Below are 24,984 nucleotides of genomic sequence, written 5' to 3'. Positions count from 1 at the left end.
TAAAATAGAGGTCAATATGGGTTTTATAAGCTTTATAGTTGGGAGAATTTCTAAATACATAGACCTCATTTTCTTTATCTAATTCAAAGACATTCACATATAAACCATTCTGATTTTCAAACTTGTAAATATCAGTTACTATTATTGGGTATTCAAAGCCTTTAATATTTAATTTGTTTTCATACTTCTTATAATTAGAGACCATCTATGAGAGAATGAGGAGGACGTGTGTATAAGAATGAGAGAATGAGCTAAGATTGACCAGAGAAAACATTTGCTGTCATCCTTTTTATGTTGATTACTGCCTTTTCCATTTGGATTTTATGAGCAAGAGCAAAAATGGGATCTGATTTTAAGATGTGAAAATCTAAATATTCCAAGTTTTTAATTACAAGTCCTGAGCCTTCTGTTTGGTCATCAATTCCTTTCTCAAAATTTGGTTGTTCTTGGTCAATATAGCAGTCTAAAAAAAAAATCTGGAAATGTTGCTAAGTTATGTGGTTTAGTATGAATATATGGATCTTTGGAGTTTTCGGTTAATTTTGGGTCTTCAACGGTCGAAGGGGTTTCAGCAGTTTCAAGGGTTTAAAAGTACATTCCAACAGTATGTAATAAATGGACGTATGTGTGTGAAGTCAGTGTGGAATATTGATGTTCAAACAGTACGTAATTGATAAACATGTAGTCACACGGCTTCATGGACCGACTGACCATGTTATTCGTTTATATATAATCTATATTTATTTGTAACTCGCAAATACAGGCCGTCAATTCACTGACTGGGTGTATTAAGGAGGGGGGCTGAGAGAGGAGGGAGGGGAGAGAGAAGAGGCAGGAGGTAGGGGAAGCTAGGAAAGGTGAGGGGGGTGGAAAAGCGAGGAAAGGAGGGGGGAGGTGGGTAGACCTATGCCTCACCAAGTGTTGCTCTACCACGAGAGGGAGGGATGTGAGGACGGGGTGCGAGAGAGAGCGGGAGAGAGGGAGGGAGGGAGGGAGGGAGAAAGGGAGAAAGGGAGAAAGGGAGAAAGGGAGAAAGGGAGAAAGGGAGAAAGGGAGAAAGGGAGAAAGGGAGAAAGAGAGAAAGGGAGAAAGGGAGAAAGGGAGAAAGGGAGAAAGGGAGAAAGGGAGAAAGGGAGAAAGGGAGAAAGGGAGAGAGAGAGAGAGAGAGAGAGAGAGAGAGAGAGAGAGAGAGAGAGAGAGAGAGAGAGAGAGAGAGAGAGAGAGAGAGAGAGAGAGAGAGAGAGAGATGAAAACAAAAAAAAGAAGAGAGAAAGGTGAGAGGTGGAGGTGGGGTTGGTAAAGATAATGGAATGTTATGCTTGATGACCGAACACACACACAAAAACAAACTCATGTCAGAACAGCTGTACACACGACAAGAGCGATTGTAAAGTAATCCGCTGGCACATCTGCAAAAACTTTGATGTCCCAGTTCCAGAAAATTTGTGGGAACATGAACCAAAAGTAATCACTGAAAACATGGAAGTACCTACCGCTCACGTACGAACTAATGATCCCATCGAGCGTGAACATTGAAAACAAAGTGTTGCGAAAAGACTTCATACTGTTGCGAATCTGGAAGCCTTGTGCACACAGACATTCAGGTTCCTATAGCTCAGTTATATCGATAAGTAAATGTGGATAGATAGCTCCCTTGTCCCTAGTCTAATGGGTGAATAAATGTTCATGCACTGTGAAATTATTTTAATAGTCAGGGTTTCCTTTTGTTTTTACAACACCAACGAAAACCTCTGCTCCCGGCATTCTCCGCGCGCTCGCTTGGGCACTCCAAGTCATGGAATGCGACATGCCCCACCCACCGATTCGCTTGGCAGCGCGCAGAGTAGGGGAAAGGTCAGGTCCCACCCATCGGCTCGCTTGGGCACTCCAAGTCATGGAATGCGACATACCACACCGACCGATTCGCTTGGCGGTGCGCCGAGTAGGGGAAAGGTCATACCCCACCCATCGGCTCACTTCGGCATTCCAAATCATGGAATGCGACATGCCCCAACAACCGATTCGCTTGGCGACGCACCGAGTAGGGGAAAGGTCAGGTCCCACCCATCGGCTCGTTTGGGCACACGAAATCATGGAATGCGACATGCCCCACCGACCGATTTGCTTGGTGGCATGCCGAGTTGAGGAAAGGTCAGGCCCCACCCACGGCGAACGGGCCACGCCTGAGTGAGCTGCGCCCGAGAGGTATAAAAAGGGAACGGAGAGCAAAGAAAGTTGGTTGGTGGTTGTTTTGGTTGAATCTACTCGAGCCGGTTGCGAGGATCGGCTCCTCGTCTTCACCAGTGCGTGTTCTGGAGCGCATGAGGATCCGCCGGAGCTTGGGAGGCTGATCACGGCTCGCTGTTGTCTGGATTCGGCTCGCCTCTCGCTGGTGCCCGGTTCGAATCAGCGCGAAGACCACACGAGGTGGACAGGTCCGAGTGCAGGCTCTAGTACTTCACCTCCCCTTTCCATCCGAGCTGGAGGCCTCAATAAAGGGCAGTGGCCATCGTTTATTTTGGGTGTGCGTCTGTGTGTGGGCCCGTCTCTAAGTAGTAAATTGTTTAAGTGCCTTCGCTGTACATTATTTGCTTTGCATTCTCTTATATATGGATAACTCTGCTTCTTGCATGCCACCCTGCTCCATTATAAATAAATCCATGTGTTAAATGTATCGGTTCGTTTTTGTATTTCTTCTATTGGTTTAACACGGTGCGTGTTGGAGAATTTGCCAGGCTGTTGGCACTGTAAAGGGACATTTGGACCGACGGAAGCTCGGTGACCATCCGCTCGGGTCGCACACGGTTCGAGTACGCTCGTGGCTCGTTCCTTACGAGCATCGTCGAGGGTGAATTTCCCCGGTAGTTGGACGACGTGGGTATTTAGGTAAGGTGAAATTGGCAATCGACGCTACCCCACGTGGTCGATCTATTGGCGAACTTCGGTCCGATACGGAACCCGTCGGCTCCGGAGTTATCCGGGGTGACGACCTATAAATTCCGGGTGATCGGTGGAGTCGACCCTGCAGCTCCATCTAGCAGTGGGGCTCGTCGCCGATACCCGGCCCCGTAACAATACTTCGGTACAAAAAAAAAGAGAAGGCATTGCTGATTGAGGTGTTAACACCAGTGATTTTGGACTAAACGATGTAGAAATCAAGAAAATGACCAAACACCAAGACCTCAAGAATGAAGCGAGAAGATCCTAGAAGCTGAAGAATGCCAAAGTTGTACCAGTGATAGCTGGACCTACAAGAATGACGACAAATAACTTCACAGAGATATTAAACATCGGGGCAATACCCCACCTGGTAGTGGTTGGATAAGATAATCAGGCAACCACTGGTAGGCATGGATGACCCACAAAATATATAATGGAGAAGAAAGTAAATTACTATGGATGTCTTTTTTTAATGCCAGGAACAAACCTTAGTACATCATGGGTGATAAAGGTTGTGGTCAAGTTTCATTGAAATTGTGTATGTGGTTTCAGAAAAGGAAGCAAATACATATTTTGGGGGGCAACCCCCCCCCCTTAAATCCCCTTAGAGCCAGATTTTCCTAATGTCATGAACAAACTCTGGTAGGTCATGGGTGATGAAGGTGGTCGTGAAGTTTCATCAGAATTGTGTGCATTGTTTGAGAAGAGAGCAAATACCTCTTTGGGGAGGAAACCCATTCCCCCCCCACCCCCACACACTCCCTCTGTAGACCCCTTCAGACCTTTTTTTTAATGCCATCAAGGGTGATGAAGGTTGTGGTCAAATTTCATTCAAATCCTAAGTGCAGATCGAGAAGAATTTGCAAGTGTCTTTTGTTAGTATAGATTAGGCAGGAAGAGAAATGTGAATTAGTAACACTTTGTAGTCAAATATTTGGACATTGTAATACCCTCTACCACCACCACAAGGTGGTGCTACACAGTACACATTTACAGAGAGAATTTACACCCCCCCCCCCACCGACCACAACACCCCCGTGTGAGGACATGGCCACATAGCCTATGTTACCCCACACAAACTTGTATTTGTAAGTTACAAGGTGTGGCCGTGCATAAGGAACAAATAAATTTGCCAGAGAGAGGGAGAGCGAGAGGGAGAGGGAGAGGGAGAGAGAGAGAGAATGACGTGTGTATGTATATGTATATATATATGTATATATGTATATATATATATATATATATATATATATATATATATATATAAATATATATATAAATATATATATATAAAAATATATATATATATATATATATATATATATATATATATATATATATATATTGGATCCTCGATTGTATCGATTCCGAAATCTCATTTTCTCTTATATATCCAGTTCACTAAATGAAAAAGAAAGAACGAAATGTTAACAACAAAAAAAAACATCACAAATTTATCAAGTTTGATGATGTACTGTGAAACCATGAAACTCTCGTACCTGCTGAAAGCTTGCTCTGTCCACTTGCAACGGGGCTAATCACACCGGGACGCAATCCCAGCAAGAGGAACGTGTCAAGAAATGGGCCGGTAAGGCGTGCGGGCAATCCAGGGTTCGAAAGGCTGCCACGAATCTCAACATCGCACGCGCTCATGGGTGACAACCCCCAATCTGCAGTTCTTGAAGTTAAGCAACAGGTCCCACAAAAATGCACTTGTGATGATAATGATGATGATGATAAAAGCAGCCTCGATGCTGGGTGCACAAGTACAGCGGTCGATGTATTGAACCAGGCAGAAAGTATCGCCTAAAGAAAAGAAAATAGTGGAGATTTGGGGGGAAAGAATGAGAGACGAGATGGTGGATGCAAAAATGAAATAAAGGTATGGGCAGGCAAATACCACACTCATCGTGAACACCTAACCGACCACCTCTAACCTCGTTTGCGTGAAGATTTGTCAGTACAAACAATCACCACCTGACAAAGACAATAAACGCCTCTTGAAAAATGGACGCGTCACTTTAAAAGCATACCAACCAGTCTGTGTGCTTGTGTAATGAGCAGAACATTAACACTTTACTACCCTCAGGATCCACAGGAAAACAAACAGAATCAGAAGCAATGACGAAGCCCTCCATCCTAAAAAGCAACAGCAGGGAGTTGAACATCGCAAAGTCCCTCGCTCATTTATTCACCAACATCAGAGCTCATTATGTAATGAAGGTGAAATCAAAAGGAGAGCATGATAATGTTACACTTCTGCACATTGCCAAGGTTACACCGTGATATCAAAAGGAGAATGATGGATTTACAAAACGATGATGCATTTATTAGATTTTTTTTTTTGTCCTTGAAAAATCTTCAATTTTCGCAAGTAGCAAAGACACACACAAACACTGGTCCATGAATTATCGTAAGGATGGTTGGTATAGACACACATTTTCTTTCACCTTGGTTTAACCAAGTGAGATTTCTAGCTCCAAGCAAGTGCATGCCTCACGGAGACCAGCTCTCAGATTTTCCTAAATAGTGTTAAGTTGAGTGATTGTACTTGGCCCTTCTGGAACATATGACTATGACACATTTTGGAGGATAAAAAAATATACAAAGACCAAGGTTTCCCAGAATGCACTGTATACCTGTGCATTATGGGGAAACTTGGTCTTTGTACCACCATCTCAGATCATCCCCAATCCAAAACCATGTTATTTTCTACCCTCATTAACCCACCCCAATGTCTCTTCCTTCCAAATTTCCATTTTTCACTCCTGAGATTTTACTTCTGTATCCATCTTGTCCACCCCATTCATTCCTCCCCACACCCATCATTTGTCCAATTCTGCCTCTATCTTGGCCTTCAACTCTGCTGCTGTTTTTTCTACCCTCTCTGTGCCGTTCCATTTGTCCTGTTGCGTCCTGATCCCGTTCATTGTCGTAGTGCTAGCTCTTCCAGGAGCCTCGACTGTTTTGGTTGGTTGCGTGCGTTATTCTCCTTGTTACTTGCAAAAATCGAAGATTTTTCAAGTGTATTGGTCAGTCTATTTTGTTATTCTGTCTGTCTGTTTGTTTGTCTGTCAATCGCCTACAGGTCACAATTTAAAACCGATCTTCACTAAACTTCACCAAGTTGTCGAGGTCGTCTCAACTGAGAAGCCTATTGATTTTAAGGTCAAACGTCACCTTGAAGTCAAATTTCTAAAATCGGCATTTTTCATCCGATTGACATGAAATTTGAACAGGATTTGCAAATTGTGTCACTGAATTGGAAAACCAACTATTTTTGAGGTCAAAAGGTCAAAGGTCAAACTTCCAAAATCAATATTTATCTGAAAAATCGTCAATTTTGTATCCGATTGACTTGAAAATTAAACAGCTGTTGCAGAGTGCATTGCTGACTTGGGAAACCAACTATTTTTGAGGTCAAAAGGTCAAAGGTCAACTCAAGCTCAAACTTCTATAATAATCAATTTTCAACTGAAAAATCATCAATTTACATGTTCTTAACTTGAAAGTTGAACAGGATTTGCATAACCCAACACTGAATTTGAAAACCAACTTTTTGAGGTCAAAATGTCAAAGATCAACTCAAGGTCAAACTTCTAAAACCATCAATTTCAATATGAAAAATAATCAATTTTCATCCGATTGACCTGAGCTTTGATTAAGATTGTCAGTTTTAATCTTAATGAAATGGACAATTTGATGTGTCCATGGCAACCTTTGGAGGGGGGGGTGGATTTTGCAAGTATCGTGCTCCACATGACATCTTTTTCTTGTTTGTCTGTTTTATTTTAATTTTTATGTTTATCGCCTATAGGTCACAATTTGAAACCGATCTTCACAAAACTTTACCACATGGTGGAGATTGTCATAAGCAAGAAGCCTATTGTTTTTGAGGTAAAAAGGTCAACATAGGCCGAGGGTCAACAACTAAGCTGGAATCCCTAAAATCCTCAATTTTCATCCCATTGACTTGAAATTTAAAGAGGATTTCTATTTCAGATCACTGAATTCAACCAGCCAATTATATTTTAGGTCAACATAGACCAAAAGGTCAACAACTAAGCTGGAATTTCTAAAATCCTCAATTTTCATCGTATCGACTTAAAATTTGAACAGGATTTGCATATCAAGTTACTAATTTCCACCACCAATTATTTTTGAGGTCAACAGAGACCAAAAGGTCAACATAGGGCAAAGGTCAACAACTAACCTGGAATTTCTAAAATCCTCAATATTCTTCCCATTGACTTGAAATTTGAAGAGGATTTGCACATCAGCTTACTGAATTCAACCACCAATTATTTTTAAGGTCAACATCGGCTGAATTTCTCATGTTGTCAATTTTGAAGAGAACATTGTCATATTATCAATCATCCAATTGATGAGATTTGAAGAAGAGTTGCATAATTTGTCATTGAATTCAATCACCAATTATTTTTGGGGTTTAATTTGTTTTCTGGATTTCGCAAGTATCGTGTAAAGCATGACATCTTTCTTGTTTGTGGGTTTGCTTCTGTTTGTCACGTGACTCCGACAGTTCTGTGCCAATTACATCCAGACTTGCTACAGAGGATCAGCACGACCCCAATTAATATATATTATATAGGTGTGTTTTTATCTTTGCCGGTGGTCTTGAGGGAGTGAGGGGGTGGGGGGGGGGAGGATGCAAATTCTCCACGTAAATGTGCATCGTGTCGTGCCACCTCCAGGTGGGGAGGGTATTACAAGTCTCCACCATTTACAGTGTAGCATTCCTGTCCCCACGTTTTTTGAATTAGAAGCTGAATGTTTTGTTTCATGAACGTAACCCGGGTTTTTTGTGGGGGGGGGGGGGGGTTGCCCATACAGACCTTTCACTTGCCCATACAGCACCCAAATAAAGGTATGCGTCAGAAGAAAGCGTTGCATGCTTGCAACAAGATCGCCCATCGGGTGCGTCCTCTGCTAGTATTAAATAATTCACCCCAGAAATGCACAAGTAAATAAATAATGCGTGTTGGCAATTTATACAGAAAGGTTGATGTGCCTATAATCATCGAAGAATAACCAGTTAAATGGGAACATACATGGCAACTATGACTGCTTTGTTCACTTAGAAAATATCCCACATACCCTTTAATTATTATTAAAAGTACACCATCTCTTAATATAATGGAACTAATGCGTATATGGCTAAATCTCTATTATAATACCAAGATTGCACACTAAAAACTCAGCTCGCCGTCACACGATCCCTATGAAATTGCTGTGGCACTTAGCGGACATGCCGACAATGTTTGGGAAGTCTTGGCGTTCCATCGTACCACTTGCATTTTGCACAATGCGTATTTTTGTCATTCCCCGTGTACGGTCTGTCGTCTGCTACCAGCTATGTTGTACTGCTATCCCGTGCATGTGCACAGGTATCGCTAGTATATTTGATTGATATACGATCCTTCAAAATTGATCACTTATGTTTTAAACCATAAAAACTTTATTGTTGTCCACAAAGGTGAAATATGATTGCAGTATGGACCAAAAATAATTTTCAGGTGCACAATGTATCCCAGAAAATATATCACTTTATATTGTGGAAAATTATATTTTTGTTGCATTTTATAGCACAAAAACATCGCAGTGTGGTCCAGCAAGGCTAAATATAGTTACAGCACGTCCCTATTTTTTTCAGGTGTCCAGTGTGTTCCAGAAGAAAGTATCACTTGTTGGAATTAGAGAGTTCATAGAACACATTATTTCGCATTGTCTTGAGAAACGAGGACATGGGCAGGGTCTACAAGCGGCAAACTTGATTGGTCGTGATGATTTAAAATGCAACAATATTTAGCCCACGTTCAAACCAAAAAAGCGGGGTAAGCAATCAGTCATGTACGTATGTAGAATGTACATGTCTGCATTTTGTTATTCCGGCAATTTACAGGTATGACCGTCACACTATCTGCCATGATCTTTCCTGGGAAAACCACATCTCAAAGCTAGTCTCCCAAGCCAGTCGGCAACTGGGCATCCTATGTCATGCAAAGCCCGTCCGTGACACACCTGAGCTTCTAACCACTTACAAACCTTTCATCCACAGTCTGATGGAGTATTGCTCTCCCCTCTGGGGTGGTGCTCCTCCTTCACACTGAGCTCGACTTCACGCTGTGGAAACCAAGGCTTTTAGGATCATTGTTATCTCCCACAATGAAGCTAAATATTTGGGTCTCTCACAAGAGGCAGGTCAGTGGTCTTTCTGTGTTCTACCATCTCCTCTCCAGCCTTTCCTCCCCTGCTCTCTTTGTGATCTGTCCCCCCTATATTTCTACAGGGCGCTCAAGGTCCGCCAAAAAACCCCTTCTGGTGAAACTGCCAAAATCAAGAATCACTGCTCACCTTCACTCTTTCATTCCTCATTTTTTCCCGCCTCTGAAACAAACTCCTATACTCTTCAATCCCACTCCTCCACCACCCCCTTAAAAAACAGCTGTTCGCCAGCATCTCATATCTTCCCCCATCCAAAATCTTGATCTATTCTTCCCCTGTTAATCCACCCAAACCCACCTCCTTCAAAATCCGTTTTCCTTCCTGAAAGTCCCTGTCGTACCATCTTGTTTACCCTATGTACCCCCGCACCATCCCGCTCCCTTCCACAGATCTCCTACTGTCTCTGTTCCGCACTATTTTGTGTTTCCCTCTCCCACCCCTCTTGTCTCCTGCCTTATTATATGTTTCTGTGTATTAGCTCTTACATGAACCTCAAAATGGTTTACAAAAAAACAACCAAACAAAAAAAAATTCCCTTTTCCCTGCAACTGCTTGTCAGATTGACACAAAATTTTCACCAGAGATTGAAACTTAGCTCATCTCCCATGGGGAATGTGTGATTTCTTTTTTAATGATGTCATAGGTGCCTTCATTATGACATCATAATTGGATATGTAGAATGCTACATCTGATCAGTGTGAACATTTTTGAGGGTCATCTAGGGATAAATTGGTCAACAGAAAAAAAAAATTCCGTTCCAGTTGAGATAGAAACGAAAAACAGAGAAGCTGTCAAGCCAGCCGTGAAGCCATGAAGCCTCCATCGACCCACATGAATATGCCTTCTTATTAATTACGTACTGTTTGAACTTCAGTTGCACCGTAGCTACGTCTATTAATTATGTACCATTTGAACCATCAGACCATTTCGACTGCATCGGCCCCTTGACCCTTCAGACATTCTCGACCCCCTCATTCCACTTTGACCCCTTGACCATTTAGATCCCCATATGACCCTTTAAGCCCATATAGACCCCATTAAATGCCGTACTACATTTGGAACATGTGCTTTCGACCTTTTAGAACTCTTAGACCCATTCAGACCTTTACACCATTGAGACCCTTTGACCCTTTAGACACCACAGAACTTTATACCCAACAGACACCGTAGATCTGTATACCCTAAAAGCATCCAACTACTATTGGAACTGACCCTTTAGACCTTTTGATATTTTAAGACCTTTGAGCCCCTTCAACACTAAAGAACCCTGACACCCCATAAACCATTAGACCCCTTCAAACCCAACTGCGATTGGATCATACCCTTCAAAACCTTTGGAACCCATAAAATGCTTAGAGATCCCTTGAACTTCTCTGACCTTTTAAAATTTCTTCGACATCATTAAACACACCACACAAACATCAAAAGAGTCTTCTTGCAAAATAGAGACGATACATCTTTCAGCAAGTAATGCACAAACTCTACGCACCCAAAGGGTGGGTATTCTGCGAGTCTGATATAAATATGATGACGTTCAAGAAATATCCTGCAAAGGTAAATAACAAACCAAGAGCACCATTATGCATAGATATTTAAAATATGTTAGTCCATCAGATTTCTCAGAATCAAGAAAATTTCAGGGAGAACAAGATATCTGCAGTCACAAAGTGATTGCCAATGGTGGGCCTCCCCCGACACCTGTGATGCAACATTTAAGGAGAGACTGAATTCAGAAAATGTGTCCTCATCTACAATGTATCCATGAAACTCAACGTCATGAAAATCAGAAGAAAATGATTCAAGTTGGAATCAAAATGGTATTTCAGTTAATTTGGTCACAATCCAAAAAAAAAGAAAACAAAGTATGCAAAGGACACTAATCAAATATCAGGTGCACAACTTCAGTGCAGGTACACTTATGATGCAAGAACATCTTGGAAAGCCAAGCAGTCTTCATAAGATTCTGCATTGGCAAAATTAAGCAATTACAGAAAATAAAAAACCCACTTTATCATTTTTCAAACTACCATTTGACCTTGACCTTTAACTCGGAGTGGTAGAATGTAACTTAAAGGTAAATGCTTGCTCTCGGCTATCCAGAGAGGGAAATTTTGTTCTGATTGGATAAACATTAGTTGAGTCATGGTGAAAAATGTTAAAATGTCTATCAGTGTCATGATCAAAAAAGTCAATGCTGCATACTGTATATTCCCATTATCAATGCAAAATTGCATTCCAAAAGTCCGAGCCAGCTCTGAGAACATTGGCAGAAAAAAATTAATCAAATAAAACAAAAACCTAAATGGTGGTTTAGTACTCCAAGGGGTCAAAGCAACTTGAAGGTATCATGAAAATTTGGGGCACCAATTGTAGAAATAAACAATGCAAAAGGTATGACTCCCCTATCCTACAAGGGAAGGTTCAAATAAACTGAAACGTGGATGGGAAAGAGTGGATCGAACCCCCCCCCCCCCCAACTTCCCCACCTCGGGTATATCTGCATCCATACTTAGTGAATATGCATGTGTGGGCCAATGTATAACCAAAATGTGTTAGGATGTTACGCTTTGCTAGATCCAATTTCTCATCTTTCCCACCTGCCAACTAATATCATATTATTCACTATTATGGCGATTTTGCAATGCTTTTTGGGCAAGCACTGGCCCGAGGGGAAGCTTAGCGATACGAGATGCATAAGGATGTTCAGCTGGGCGAGCCATCCTTCAGCCCGCCACTTAAAAAGCCGAAGGTGGGGTGCGCCAATCCGAGTTGCCAGTTGGACCAGAGCTGGCGCTGAAGAAGAGTTGGTGAAGCAGTGCGGTGCATGGAGAGCAGAACTGCATTCCAGTCCAGTGGTGGCGGGTGGAGTCTTGACAAAACAGAAAGCCCAGTCGAGAGACGCCCTGTCTGGTTTCCAGCTTGACCAAGCGACATAAGTGTTCTCCTAAGCCAAGACATGCACTTTAGGCATTGCCATTTTCCGACAGAGACAGGGCTTATCCTTATTTATTCTCCGTCCCTGCGACGTTGCTTTACCCCCTTTCACAGACCATACCCCTTCGTTGTTGTAGGATCTGTTGCTGTAATGGGAAAGTAATGACATCCAGTTTATTTGTTTCATCCTAAATTGAATAGATCCTGTATTGAGGTTCCGACAGTTTTCATACCTCATATATGGAGGAAGTGAAATTATTTATCAAAATTATTGTTAATAAATTGTTTGGGGCAGTTTGTGAGGCAGCATCCTTGTTCTGTCATAGTGGTAAGAAAAGCCAGCCTACGGTTAATTACAATGTGAATGTGGAGACTGCATAACAGTTTCAATGCTCGCTTCATTCAAATTAAGCCAAACAAGCCACTCAGTTTTTCTTGGGGGTGGGACCATTCAGCAGGAATGTGGTCCATCAAGATCTGGTGACGTTGTATCACTTCTGTTCATATTGTTGCAGATCTGCAAGCCGGCACTCCCCCAAGGCTATGGCATACAACATATAGTGGTCCCAAGGCAGTTATTTCATTAGTATTCATTTTAGATAGCCCTTCCCTCATGTCGAGTGGGTTTACGGGACAAAATGCACCGCGAGGGCTTCAAGGCAGGTCTTTATCTCTATCATTTATTGAATTTATTTGCTTTGCTACACACACGATCTTCTCTTCACCCAATTCCTGAACCGACCATCACCTCAGATCTTTGCTGCACTCAAACTATAACACTACACCATTTCTATAACCATCACAACTCCCTTATAAAAAAATTCCTACATCCATTCAAGCTCGCTAACCTCACCATAACCACTACAATGCTCCAACCATCTCACCATAACTGCTACAACCCTTCAACCACCTTTCCATAACTTCTACAACCCTTCAACCACCTGAACTCAACCACCACGAATGCCAATCACTGGCCTTTCGGGGAAATTTTGGGGAAGATATCGGGGAACCATGAATGCGATCTGCCATTGCAGATGCTCATGTTTGGAACGTTTTGGTGTGTAGCTCAAGGCGCAAGTATGCGCAAGCATCTGCTCAACATCACCTGGATAGCACAAGCGCTCCGCTCAACCACGCCCACCATTTGGTGTCTGGTGCACATTCATGACCGGAAAACACCCCCAGAAACCCGCACGCCATGTTAACCTCAGAATCCCCTTCACTTGGCAGAATTCAGAAGCGAATTAGACCATTTTCGGTGTCGGGTCCTTGAAGTGGTGGGGCTAATAGTAGGAAAAGCGTCCGTGCACAAATGGGGGTGCTGGGGATGGTTTACCGACTGTCCTGATCAGACTTTAGGCTCCTCTCTCACCTGATGTCTATAAAATACCCTGCAGAGTTGTTCTGGTGCTGAGTTCTGGGTTGTTGGAGAGGGAGACACTTTTGGCTCGATCAGCGGTACGTGGCGGAAGGCGGAAATGAGCAGGCAGAGCGGAGCACTGGGTGGGTGAGTGAACCAAGTGCCAGACCGATCACAATTATCAGAGCATTAGCAGTTACACTTACAGACTTTCTTACACTTCACAAGGAGGCTATCTTCTCACACGTTCTGTCTCTTATCTTCTGTTGCATCTGTGGGGTCGCTCCAATTGCTCTTTTGCAACCTCAGCAGATACGCATCTCTTCCCATTTTCTTCTTCTCTGCACCTCCTGAAATCATGCACATTTAGACATCCCTGGTTTCTTCCCTCCCTCCCCCCCAAACCAAGCAACTGGGAAGCGTGGGCCCATCGGCTGCGTCAGGTACGATGGAGGTCGCCTGTCTCTGTCCCTTGGTCTGTCTCTGTGTGTCTGTGTGTCTGTGTGTCTGTGTGTCTGTGTGTCTGTGTGTCTGTGTGTCTGTGTGTCTGTGTGTCTGTGTGTCTGTGTGTCTGTGTGTCTGTGTGTCTGTGTGTCTGTGTGTCTGTGTGTGTGTCTGTGTGTGTGTCTGTGTGTGTGTCTGTGTGTGTGTCTGTGTGTGTGTCTGTGTGTGTGTCTGTGTGTGTGTCTGTGTGTGTGTCTGTCTGTGTGTCTGTCTGTGTGTCTGTCTGTGCGTCTGTCTGTGCGTCTGTCTGTGCGTCTGTCTGTGCGTCTGTCTGTGCGTCTGTCTGTGCGTCTGTCTGTGCGTCTGTCTGTGCGTCTGTCTGTGCGTCTGTCTGTGCGTCTGTCTGTGCGTCTGTCTCTGTCTCTGTCTCTGTCTCTGTCTCTGTCTCTGTCTCTGTCTCTGTCTCTGTCTCTGTCTCTGTCTCTGTCTCTGTCTCTGTCTCTGTCTCTGTCTCTGTCTCTGTCTCTGTCTTGTATGGTGAAAGTTAAGATTGTAGAAATTCTTTACATCGGTATAAGTCTACACTGTGTCCTTAATTGTGACTATGTAAATATTTGAATGCCCTTGAGCTTCATTTGTTATTATAAATTGTTATAAATGTACCTCGCTCATCTTGTTTTTTCCTCCATTAGTGCAGTATAGTCTGTACACAGGTTAGCCAGGAAGTTCTGCCCACATAATTTGCTCTCGTTAGCCAGTGCATACTCACTGTATTGCGCGGCAGTAATCCGGGTGTGTGCTGAGGGCACAAGACAGTCCTGAGTCTTGTGGTCTTCTGTCTTGTGGTTACAAGACAGTCTTCACAAGACGGCCATCCACAGGTGAGGTATCACGCAAAGTAGTGCAAGTCTGTCAGGATCGGCAGTACCAATTGGCATTCATGGTTGCTTAGCAACCCACTGGCATGCAGAGTTGTCCGTGCCCGGTGGCCTCAAAACGGGGCATTCAGGCCGGACCCGAGTGCTTCCCCTCGTGGTGAACCTCAAACCTTGGATCCGCAACAATACTATACTGTCCACTGACGTCACATCTCACCTCTGCTTCTTTTTAGTCAACAACCACAACCATTTTCACTTTGTGCGGTCAGCAAGAGGGAAAAATTTTGTCCTAAGTTGATAGCTGGGTTGAAATTCAAACCAAGGCGAGACAGCTCAGCCAAGAGTGCGCATACATCAAAGCTATCTTGCTACCTGAGGTCAAATAATACCTGAAATTCCAAAGTAGTTAAATTTAACTATATTTTGTGAATGGTGGGAATTATTTGGATGGCAATGATTGACACAAAACCAATTTTGTTTCGTTGAAACATCTAAACCATAATCAATCATATCATATTTTCTGATTGATCATTGATGAAGTTAAAGCTTCTTTTTTGTATGCAGGGTCAAAGCTTATGGGGGAGCAAAATAGAACAAAAACAACTAGGACACTCGGAAGAGCGCATACCTCCACCACACAATGCCTGATCCACGAGAACATATCGGGCCCAATACATTTTTGAAATATCATTCTATATATCATTTTTGGCCATATCTCTCAAAGGTGAAGAATCACTTGAAAGAAATTCTCTTATCCCGATCCAGATCTTGATCAAAATTGAATATCTTTGTCATAGTCACACACCCAACGTGTCCACCAAGGTTCATTCAAATCCGTCCTTAACTTTGTCAGATATCCTGCTCACATACAAACAAACGGACAGACAAACAAGGGTGAAAACAACCTCTGCTCACCTTCGGTGGCAAATGTAATTAAATATATAACTTGCAGAATGTCATTTTACATGTCAAAACAACAAACAACAAAAGCAAACTACTTTGCATTGAATTGAAATAAAGAAAACCTGAACACTTACAAATCCTAATGAGTAGGTATAATTTACTCTCATACAGATATGAAAAAAGGCCCCGACAGGCAAAGTCAAATGAAAAGCAGTTGCCATCTCAGGTAGGAAAGGAGCAAGACGGAGTGCAACCACTAACCAAACTCAAACCAATATAACATAGTGCCAGCCCATGGAAACCTCTGAAAATATACACCATAGGAATAACCAAGACAATTCATGGAGACAGGAAAGCCATCTGAACATCAACTCAGGATGTGCTCTGGCATGCTACAACCCATTTGTAAAGCATTTGTGATATGAAGATGGTGATTGGAACATTTTGAATAAATAAGGTAAACGAAATGTCCTTGGTGAGGAAAACTTTGTGGTGAGCATAAAAACTATTGTGCTATCATGGTTGCTAAAAGAAAAACAATGGAATCACTTTTACTTAAAAACTTTTGCTGCTAATTAAATCAAAAGGTCTGCAGTTACACTCGCGAGCATACTTCGACCCGAGGTGTGCAAGTGGCTCTTCGAGGAAATTAATAAATCAGCTCTCTGCCATGACACTGCAGGGCTCTCGGACAGCAGCCACACAACACTTTTCGTCTTTCAACAGCTGGTGGTTGCGGGAAAGCCTTTCTACATTTCGTTACATGATCATGTGGCCAATGAGCTCGGGTAACAAAAAGCGGCAAGGCCAAACAGCATTCATATTGTTACGGCTGTGGAAATTCGCAAACCACCATGAAGGGCCCGTAGGTGAGATAACTCTAAGTACATGTGTAGTTAGCCCCAAACCCGTTGTTTAGAGGGAATTTATGTGATTCATTCGGGCTGCGACGCTTTGAGATAGCCGTTTTTCTGTTCTATCTTTATTTTGAACCAACCACGTCTCACCTGCCATAACCATCAAACCACCACCAAAAACCCACCACCACCACCCTCACCTCTCTACTTCTGCGGCCATTCCCGCACCACCTGTGAACACTGAGCGTCGGGCTGTCTTGGGCTCGTTCAAGCGATACACACCGAGCCGCGAGTGCAAATAGCGGCCTTTCCGAGGAAGAATTCGGATCAAGAATGCTACACGCCCACTTCTGATCCGTCCAATCAGCAAGCGCAGAGCGGCTTGGCCCCGCCTCCAGGTGCGTCTGTGTGAAATCGAAATATGAAAATTCTAGGATCAGGGGAGGTTCACGCCCACTTTTCCTCCGTCCAATGGGCGAGCGTGGCTCTGCCCCCGAGCTCATCCTGATCCGGAAATTTGCATATGGGTTCTCCTGCCAGCCTATAAAACGCCGAGCGCAAGGCGAATCGTGGCAGAGTCAGTTTTGGGAGCAGAGAGTTTTGGCAGAGGCAGAGAGTTTTGGCAGAGAGCGAGAGTTTTGGTAAGAGAGTCATCGGGCGGAGTGTGGCAGCAGCGGAGTGTGGTAGAGAGTGGAGTCGGGTGGCGAAGGCACCGAGTTGGGTACTGCAGTCAGCTGAGGAGAGTTGGGGGAAGAGGCCAAGGAGCTCGGGTCCGAGGCGAGAAGGACGGTGGTCGGCGACGAGGTCGCGGTGGGAGATCGCGCGTCGCGGGACCTAAGCCAGCCAGCCATTCTCCCTCCCCCAGAGCATCAACAATTCCCCTTTTTCCCCCGTGCTGAGATAGTGCAACCAAGGGGGCCCCGTTCCCACCCCACTCCAAACGTCGTGCCAACGAAACCCGCGAAGGAGCACGGAGTCAGGGCACAGCCACGCGGCCACGTCTGCGGCTCGTCCGCCAACGCGCCACGAGGGCGCGAGTAGGACCCACCCGGTCTCGCGGACCTGGCCACTCGTTCAGGTCTCGCGCACATATTGGCCTACAGGCCCGTCTGCCCCCTTGTCTATGAGGGTGGCTTCTTTCCTTTGCTTTTGAGTAAATGTGTGTGGCGCCGTGTCTTGTAAAATAGAACTGCATAAGTGTTGCCATGTGTACGCGTATTCGGTTGTAACTCTGCGTCGTTGCTTCTTTTGTTTTCCTGATATAGGTGCATTCTGACTGTTTGGCTGTATATGTGTGCTTTCCGTGTGTCGCGTAATAAATGTGCATTGTGTGAACTGTTTTCCCGTTTCGCTTCGTCTTTTCTTTATTGACCCTCCATCCTGCTTCACGTAAAAGGGTTCGTAGTGGGCTCAATACGCCCGATAATTAATCGGAACCGTCGAGGCCGACGATAACACCGCTCGGTTATCCCGATAGCACGGAACGGACCGCTTCAGCGGTTCGTGTACAGAGTCGGCCTGCGGTGAGGTACGATCGCCCGGTCAACCATCCGCGCAGGTACTTAGGTAGATCGAATTTGGCGAGCAACCCTATCCTGCGCGGGTGGGCAATTGGCATGGTCGTGGTGGGGTTAAACCCCCACCTGTGACTAGCTCCCGGCGTTGTTCCGAGAGGGTCACGACAGAATTGTCCGTTCCGGTGGGCGAGGCGGCCGCCATTCGAGTCGAGCGGCCAATCGCACGCCGGCGGGCGCGAATTCGCAACAATATAATCATACATTGTACTCATTTTATGTAAGTATTGCTGAGTTTATGCCAATTTTTCAACTCAAACCTTACACACACTGTTTGTTGTTTAACTCTACACCCAACATTAATTAATGGTTTTGCAAGTTAAACTTTACGTCAATAGAGCAAGACCATAAAACAGAAACATTCACATATTGCATACAAATAAATAGGAGGGGAATAGAAGTAAATGGAGTGTATAAAAAAGGGAAATGAAGGAGTGGTGGAATAAACAATTTACTTTCACTTTTTGCATATTAATTTGTGGCTGGTGAAGATTTAAAAAAAACACCGAACAGACCAGAATACAACATGAGGAGAACATAGTGGAGAGGGTAGAAACACACCAACAATATGGTACAGCGATACAATAAGGACACTTGGAAAAAGAAAAGAACTGAGAAAGAATGAGATCAAGGAGAGGGGGAAGAGAACACATTGGGTACACAACCTGGATACAAGGTCAAACAGCAAGAAGAGGAAGGGAAAGCCAGGGATGAAACAGAGGAGGAGAGGAGGAGATTGGGACCATACTCTGTGCAGAGCGTTGGTGCTGCCTCAGCAGTCTCCTTGGCTATTGAGCACAATCCGAGACGGGTCGCTACTCCGACACAGTATACCAGCATGCTGGCACTCATTTGGCCGACCTCGGAAGGATGACAGGCCGAGTTAACCCCACCTGGTATGAATTCAACAGCTGAGCGGGATTTGAACTCAGGACCCTGGGATCCAAAGCCTGCCACCCTAACCATTAAGCCAACACCAGGCATGATGAAACAGAAAAGGAACAAAAATAAAAATAAAAACACCAAGAGGGTGAGGTGGAGAGAGAAAACACAATAACCAGGGAAGGAAGCGGTGTGCTTATGGAAGCTTAATGAGAGCAGATCATAACACTAGATGGGGGACTGACATGAGGCATTGGTGATCAGTTGCCTTTAAACCCTGGAGGGAAGAAAAGGACAACAATCTGAGGAAGTTGGTTCCACAAGTTAGTATAAAGCAATAAATTAATGGAGGTGAGCAGTGAGCCTGGATTTAGGGAGTTTTACCATAATTGGGTTATGGGCAGATCATGTGCACCCTTCAAAAGCATGGAGGAAGTGGGGGGTTGGAAGGGTTATGAAGAGCAAGAAAAGGGCAGAGGGTGCAGCGAGACAAAAATAAGAGACAGTAGAAGACAAAAGCCACCAACCTATCTGCAATGCAAGAGTAACAGGCTGAGACGCAACTTCATTGCGGGAGATTCCAATGATATTGAGGGTCTTGGTTTTTCCACAATCTCAAGAGCTGCAAGGTGTGAGGCAGGGGCACCAGCACATATTCAAGAGCAGTACTCTATTAAGCTGCAAATGAAGGCCTTGTAGGTGGATAAAACTTTAGCTGTGCCAAGGAAGACTTTGTATGACAGAGTGCCCAGTCAGTGACTGGATTTGAAGTACAACTTAGATATGTTGTTTGCCCAAAAAATATCACGGCTGATGGTGATGCCCAAAAGTTTGAATGATTTGACCTCTTCAAGTGGTTTATTCAGGAAGTAGATGGGAGGATTCGACAAACTGTTCTTTTGGAAAAATGGAGTGAGTGTAGGATTTGTCAGGGTTGAAAGACATAAAAGTTGATGGAGCTTTATGGAGTACTGCTCTCCCCTCTGGGTTGGCTGCCCTGCCACACATCTTGCTCAGCATGACAATATGGAAACTAAGACCTTCAAGATTATGGGAATCTCCAGCAATGAAGCTGAGTCTATGGGCCCATCTCTTCACAATCTGAGAGGTTGGTGGTCTCTCTGTCTTCTACCACCTCCTTTCTGGTCTTGAACCCTCTGTTCTTTCCATGATTTGTGCCCCCCCCCACCCCCCACCCAGGTTTCTGCGGGGCTAACACGGTCCACCACCAACCAGTTTTGATTTGTATTATGGACCCTAGGCATTAAAAAGCGAAGACAGTATAATCAAACAAAGTTTCAAAAGGAGCACCTCACTGTCATTAAAGCACTTAAATTACATCAGATGTGGCAATAAATGTGAATTGTTGCTCCCACCTTGCTAGCTCGATGACAGATGACACCATTTGCATTTTTTGCCACATTCCTCCCTACCCCATTTACAATCGCATGCGGGCATGGGCAACTTGCTTGTGATAACATCACACAGATGGCATAAAATTGTGCAAATAGGAAGCAGGTTTTTGTTGGAGCAGAGGAAGAACAGGTGACAGAAAAAGGTTACTCATTACCACGTCCAGAAGGGAGGATTTGCCATTGGCAGAAATCCAGATCGGAAAGTTCACAGATCGAGTCAGGCCCATTGGGTCACAGAAATCCTTTGCGACAGTGCCATGGCTGGTCAGCGAGGTAGCAACACCCAGCCTGTGTTCACAATTTATATACATCCTACTAAAGACTATCAATAGAGGACTTATCCAAATAGGAGAGCAAATTATCACTTTTGTGGCTTCTAAAGTAAATCCGCAACAGAAAAGAATGCTAGTTCCAGCAAAAACGAGCAAGCTTCACTGGCACAGCAAAGCTGATGAACATTCGTAAAAGGGGACAACCTTTCCACCTCTTGCTCAGAAGAAGGGTAGACACCTGAAATGTCAGTGCCTTTGCACCTTTAATTCTGGCAGAAAAGTTCCACCTTTTGGGGTTTATACTCTGCTGTTCATCAGACATCCTTAACTTGTTCACAATGTCTCACATTTCACCATTCACCAAAAGTCTCACTTCTGGGTGTGGGAGAAAAAGATCTGCTTGGGCATGCCTGTGTCACTCTTTGCCAACACTTAATGGTTGATTCATGTCTGCTCTGCAGTATAAAAGGGTTCAACAAGTAAAGCTACTTCAATGCCTCTTTTAACACCCTCCTCATCCAACAGTCTATGTCTCTCAAGTTTCTGGAGAGATCCCATTATAAAGTTTATTCCCAACAACTTCTCTCCATCATGAGCAATTTAACCTTAAAAGCAATAATCACGGGTTATCTTGACCTATTCATCCCCCTCACCAAAAGTCTATTTTCCAACTGAGAAGCATAAACAGGTTTATTCCAATTTATTGTGGTACAACACAACCACATACAAGCCGAAGCACCAGGAAACTCTTGATGTTCCACCAATCAATCGCCATATTGTTTCTTCACAAGTGCTCTCTGTCCACGGGGGATGGCTGGCACACTGTCCATCAGTTGAATGCTCTTAACACAGTCTCACAAAATTCCTGAGCTCCAATATCATCCAGAAACAATCTCACTCACACCCCCACACATGACAGAGTATAAATGATGCAAAAAAAAATTAAAAATTCCCAAAGGGCTTGATTTACAAATCCTTTGGAACAAACAAATTTACAAATCCTTTCACCTTTAGAACAAACTCCAACATTCGCTTCAATCCCACTCTTCCCTCCAGGTCTTCAAAACGGCTGTTCACCACCACCTCTTATCTTCCCCCCACCCAAAACCATGACCTTTTCTACCCCCGCTAATCCACCCCAAACCCACCTCCTTCAAATTCCCTGTTTTCCATCCTGAAAGTCCCTGTGGTGTCCATCTTGTATACCCCATGTTCCCCGCCCCATCACTCTCTCTTCCACAGATCTCCTCATGTCTCTGTTCAACCACTGTTTTTTTTCCTTCCCTCTCCCACCCCTCTTGTCTCCTGCTCCCCTTGTTGTACGTTCTGTGTGTTAGCTCTCATACGAGCCTAGACAGTGTATACCTCCCCCCCACCCCCCAAAAAAACTATTGTTCGATTTCATTGATATTAAATGTTCTCAGGGATTGCCATAAAGATCAACATTGAGAACCAAAAGCAAGAATTAAGAATCAAATATTTATTTGTGCTTGAGAAAACGTTTTCATCAAGCAGATGTGGAAGGATTTATCAAATAGGAAGCATAAGAAGTCACAATTCTACTGAAAGCAAAGTCCAGATTTTACAACACACTGATATTTATGCAAATCTCATACTCAAGGTGAGCATTCAGCAGTTTCAGACAGGTCAAAGTCGAATCTGATCCACACTGCAGTGCCATAATGAACGATCAAGACAAGTCAACAAATTTATTGACTTAACTAGAAGGCAAGTCAATAAATCAAGTGAATTTTACAGTCACTAATCGTGGATAGACTATTTATTTCTTTTTTCTTTATAGGAGCAAGGATCATGAAATGGGAAGGTTGAACTGATAGTGGAACAAGCATCAAGGGAATGAACAAACTGGAAAATAGAAGATGCAAGAGAGGAGGACAAACAAAAGGAGAAAGAGAGGATCAGAGTAGAGAGAAAGCAGAGGGATCAGTATTGGAAAATAGACAGTATAAATCAGACCATCGACCTTCCTGTGATGCGAGAGCAACCACCCCTTGTGCTTCAGCCTCATCACAAGAGACTCCATTAATTTTGAGATCTTTGCATTCCACAGAATCCAAAAGCGACAGATGTGATGGATGCTGGGGGAGTAGCCTTTATCGAAGAGCAGTAATACATTAAGCTGCAGACAAAGGCCTCAAAACCTGACTACTTCTGATTTTCCAAGGAAGACTTTGATCAAAGTAGAATTCCTTGTCTGATTCTGGCTTTGGTAACTACCTTTGCTTGTGGTCATCCCAGAAAGGTCATGGCTGATGATGAAGCGCAGAATTAAGAGACTGAATGTCTTTAAGTGGATGACCAAGGAAACAGGTGGATTATTTTGACGACACTTCCAGAGTGATAAGGTAAGACTAAGATTTTTCAGGATTGAAGGCATATTTAAGCAAGTGAGAGTCATTTGTTGACGCCTTAGTACCCAGTTTCCCAACATGTAGTGCTCATAATCATGCTGTTAATATGGCTGCCCCTGAGTGCACTGAAACAGATCAGCTAGGAACAGTCAGGTTTCTGCTTATTTAAGGTGTCAAACCATCTGATATACTTAGGAAAATGATTTCACAATCTGGTACAAGCTGTATGCTGTGGAGAAATGGGTATGAATGTTGTGAACGGTTTCTAAAATGATGGTCATGTGTGTGCAACAACTAATAGCCTGGGAGACCACCGTCTGCTGCCACTGAGGGAAATGTGGTCAAGATCGAAAGAGCAGCCCATAAGGATAAGCATTTATCAATAGACATTGCCACTATTGTAGATGTGTCTCATTGTACAGTAGACTTAGTAATCCACAAAATCCTGTCTGTGACAAGGTCCAAATGGTGGTGTTGCAATCGATCAGGGACCAACCAACCTCTATTATTATTATTTTTTTCTATGAGGGCCTCCAGATAACTTTCTAAAGTGATGGCAGAAGTGTGTGGATATGCTTTTAAAAAAATAGTGTCTTCATATTTGACTTGCCTTCATATAATATATTATATAGCTGAAGATTTGTCACAAAATTTGACTTGCCTTCGTATAATTATTTATCGATATATAAATGCAAGCTGCCCAATTGTGTCTGAGTGGGATAAATGTCATAACCACAGCACGTGCAATGCTGAAGGATACTTCATTTAAGAGCTCTTGCGTCCAGACAGTGCATTCAGAGATATACAAAACTTGTAATTCATACAATTTCAAGTTGTATTCATTTTCGTTATTAGGCTCAGTCGTTGGTTTGCACATTACCGCAAGGAAAAATATATAACAACACGAACTATTCAACTGTCAATTCTGTCAACGTAAAATTACTTGAGCTGAATGAAAAGTCTGAAGACGACGATGGTTCACGAGCGGTATTTGATGATGTAGATTGTTTCAGAAGTCAAGGATGAGACAATGTGATAATGTTTGACCAAGTTATAAAAATGATCAACATGATGTGGTACGAGTGACAGGTTATTCCCTGCAAAATGTCGAAAACCCAGTTTCGTTCAACAACTTTCAAAATTTGACCTTTGCATAACCTTTAAAGGTCATAAAACAATGTTGTGGACATTAAAATAAGGAAACAGGATACGTACTATAGCTTAATGGAGTTAGTTCGTCGAAGAAGGTCGAAATCCCAGTTTGATTCCCACAACTTTTAAACTTTGACCTTTGTGAACTTTAAAGGTCAAAGGTCAAGGATTATGACCTTTGGTGCAAAACTTCCTCTGGAACATTCCAGGAACAATACAACGTCATATAGGCTATATGGCATTTCGCACTCCTCGGATTATCCATACTTTGATGAAATCAGCGTAAAAACAAACTTGAAGGGGGTGCCACGGGCAAGGTGTTCGAAATAGAGAAAAATGGTTTCAAGACTTTAGGTGGGGAATGACCTCAAGATTATGCATAAAAAAATATTGTCATCCTAGCTCTCAAAGTTTGGGCAGTCGTATGATTTTTATGTCAAAATTCGAAATTTTCTAAGTTCATGACCTTGTGACCTTGACCTTGACCTTGGGACGAAAATGAAAAATCGAGCTCCGTGGGACTATGCAGGTGCCATTGGGCTAACCAAATACTGAAACCCCTGCCAGATTCGACAAACCCCCGAGGAGAAGATGCAAATTGAAATCGGCTACCTCCTAAAAACACAATTCGCAATTTTCTAAGTTCGTGACCTTGTGGCCTTGAACTTGGGACGAAAATGAAAAATCGAGCTCCGTGGGGCTATGCAGGTGCCATTGGGCTAACCACATACCGGAAACCCTGTCAGATTTGACAAACCCCC

The 24,984-nt window shown here is 43.5% G+C and overlaps 1 protein-coding gene across 2 annotated transcripts in view; it reads right to left on the bottom strand.

Moving 5' to 3' along the window:
- PLCE1 (phospholipase C epsilon 1) overlaps positions 1-24,984 on the bottom strand; it is a 184,378-nt gene that overhangs the window by 91,685 nt on the left and 67,709 nt on the right. For both annotated transcript variants that reach the window (XM_085849796.1, XM_085849797.1), the window contains exon 4: positions 4,437-4,743. In XM_085849796.1, the coding sequence (XP_085705922.1) occupies positions 4,437-4,743 (307 nt within the window). The remainder of the gene's footprint in view (positions 1-4,436; positions 4,744-24,984) is intronic.

This window comes from Eptatretus burgeri, chromosome 12 (assembly GCF_056783735.1).
Source record: "Eptatretus burgeri isolate ZD-2024b chromosome 12, Ebu_testis_v1, whole genome shotgun sequence".
In the NCBI taxonomy this organism is placed as follows: domain Eukaryota; kingdom Metazoa; phylum Chordata; class Myxini; order Myxiniformes; family Myxinidae; genus Eptatretus; species Eptatretus burgeri.
This window is presented reverse-complemented; position numbering and strand designations above follow the sequence as displayed.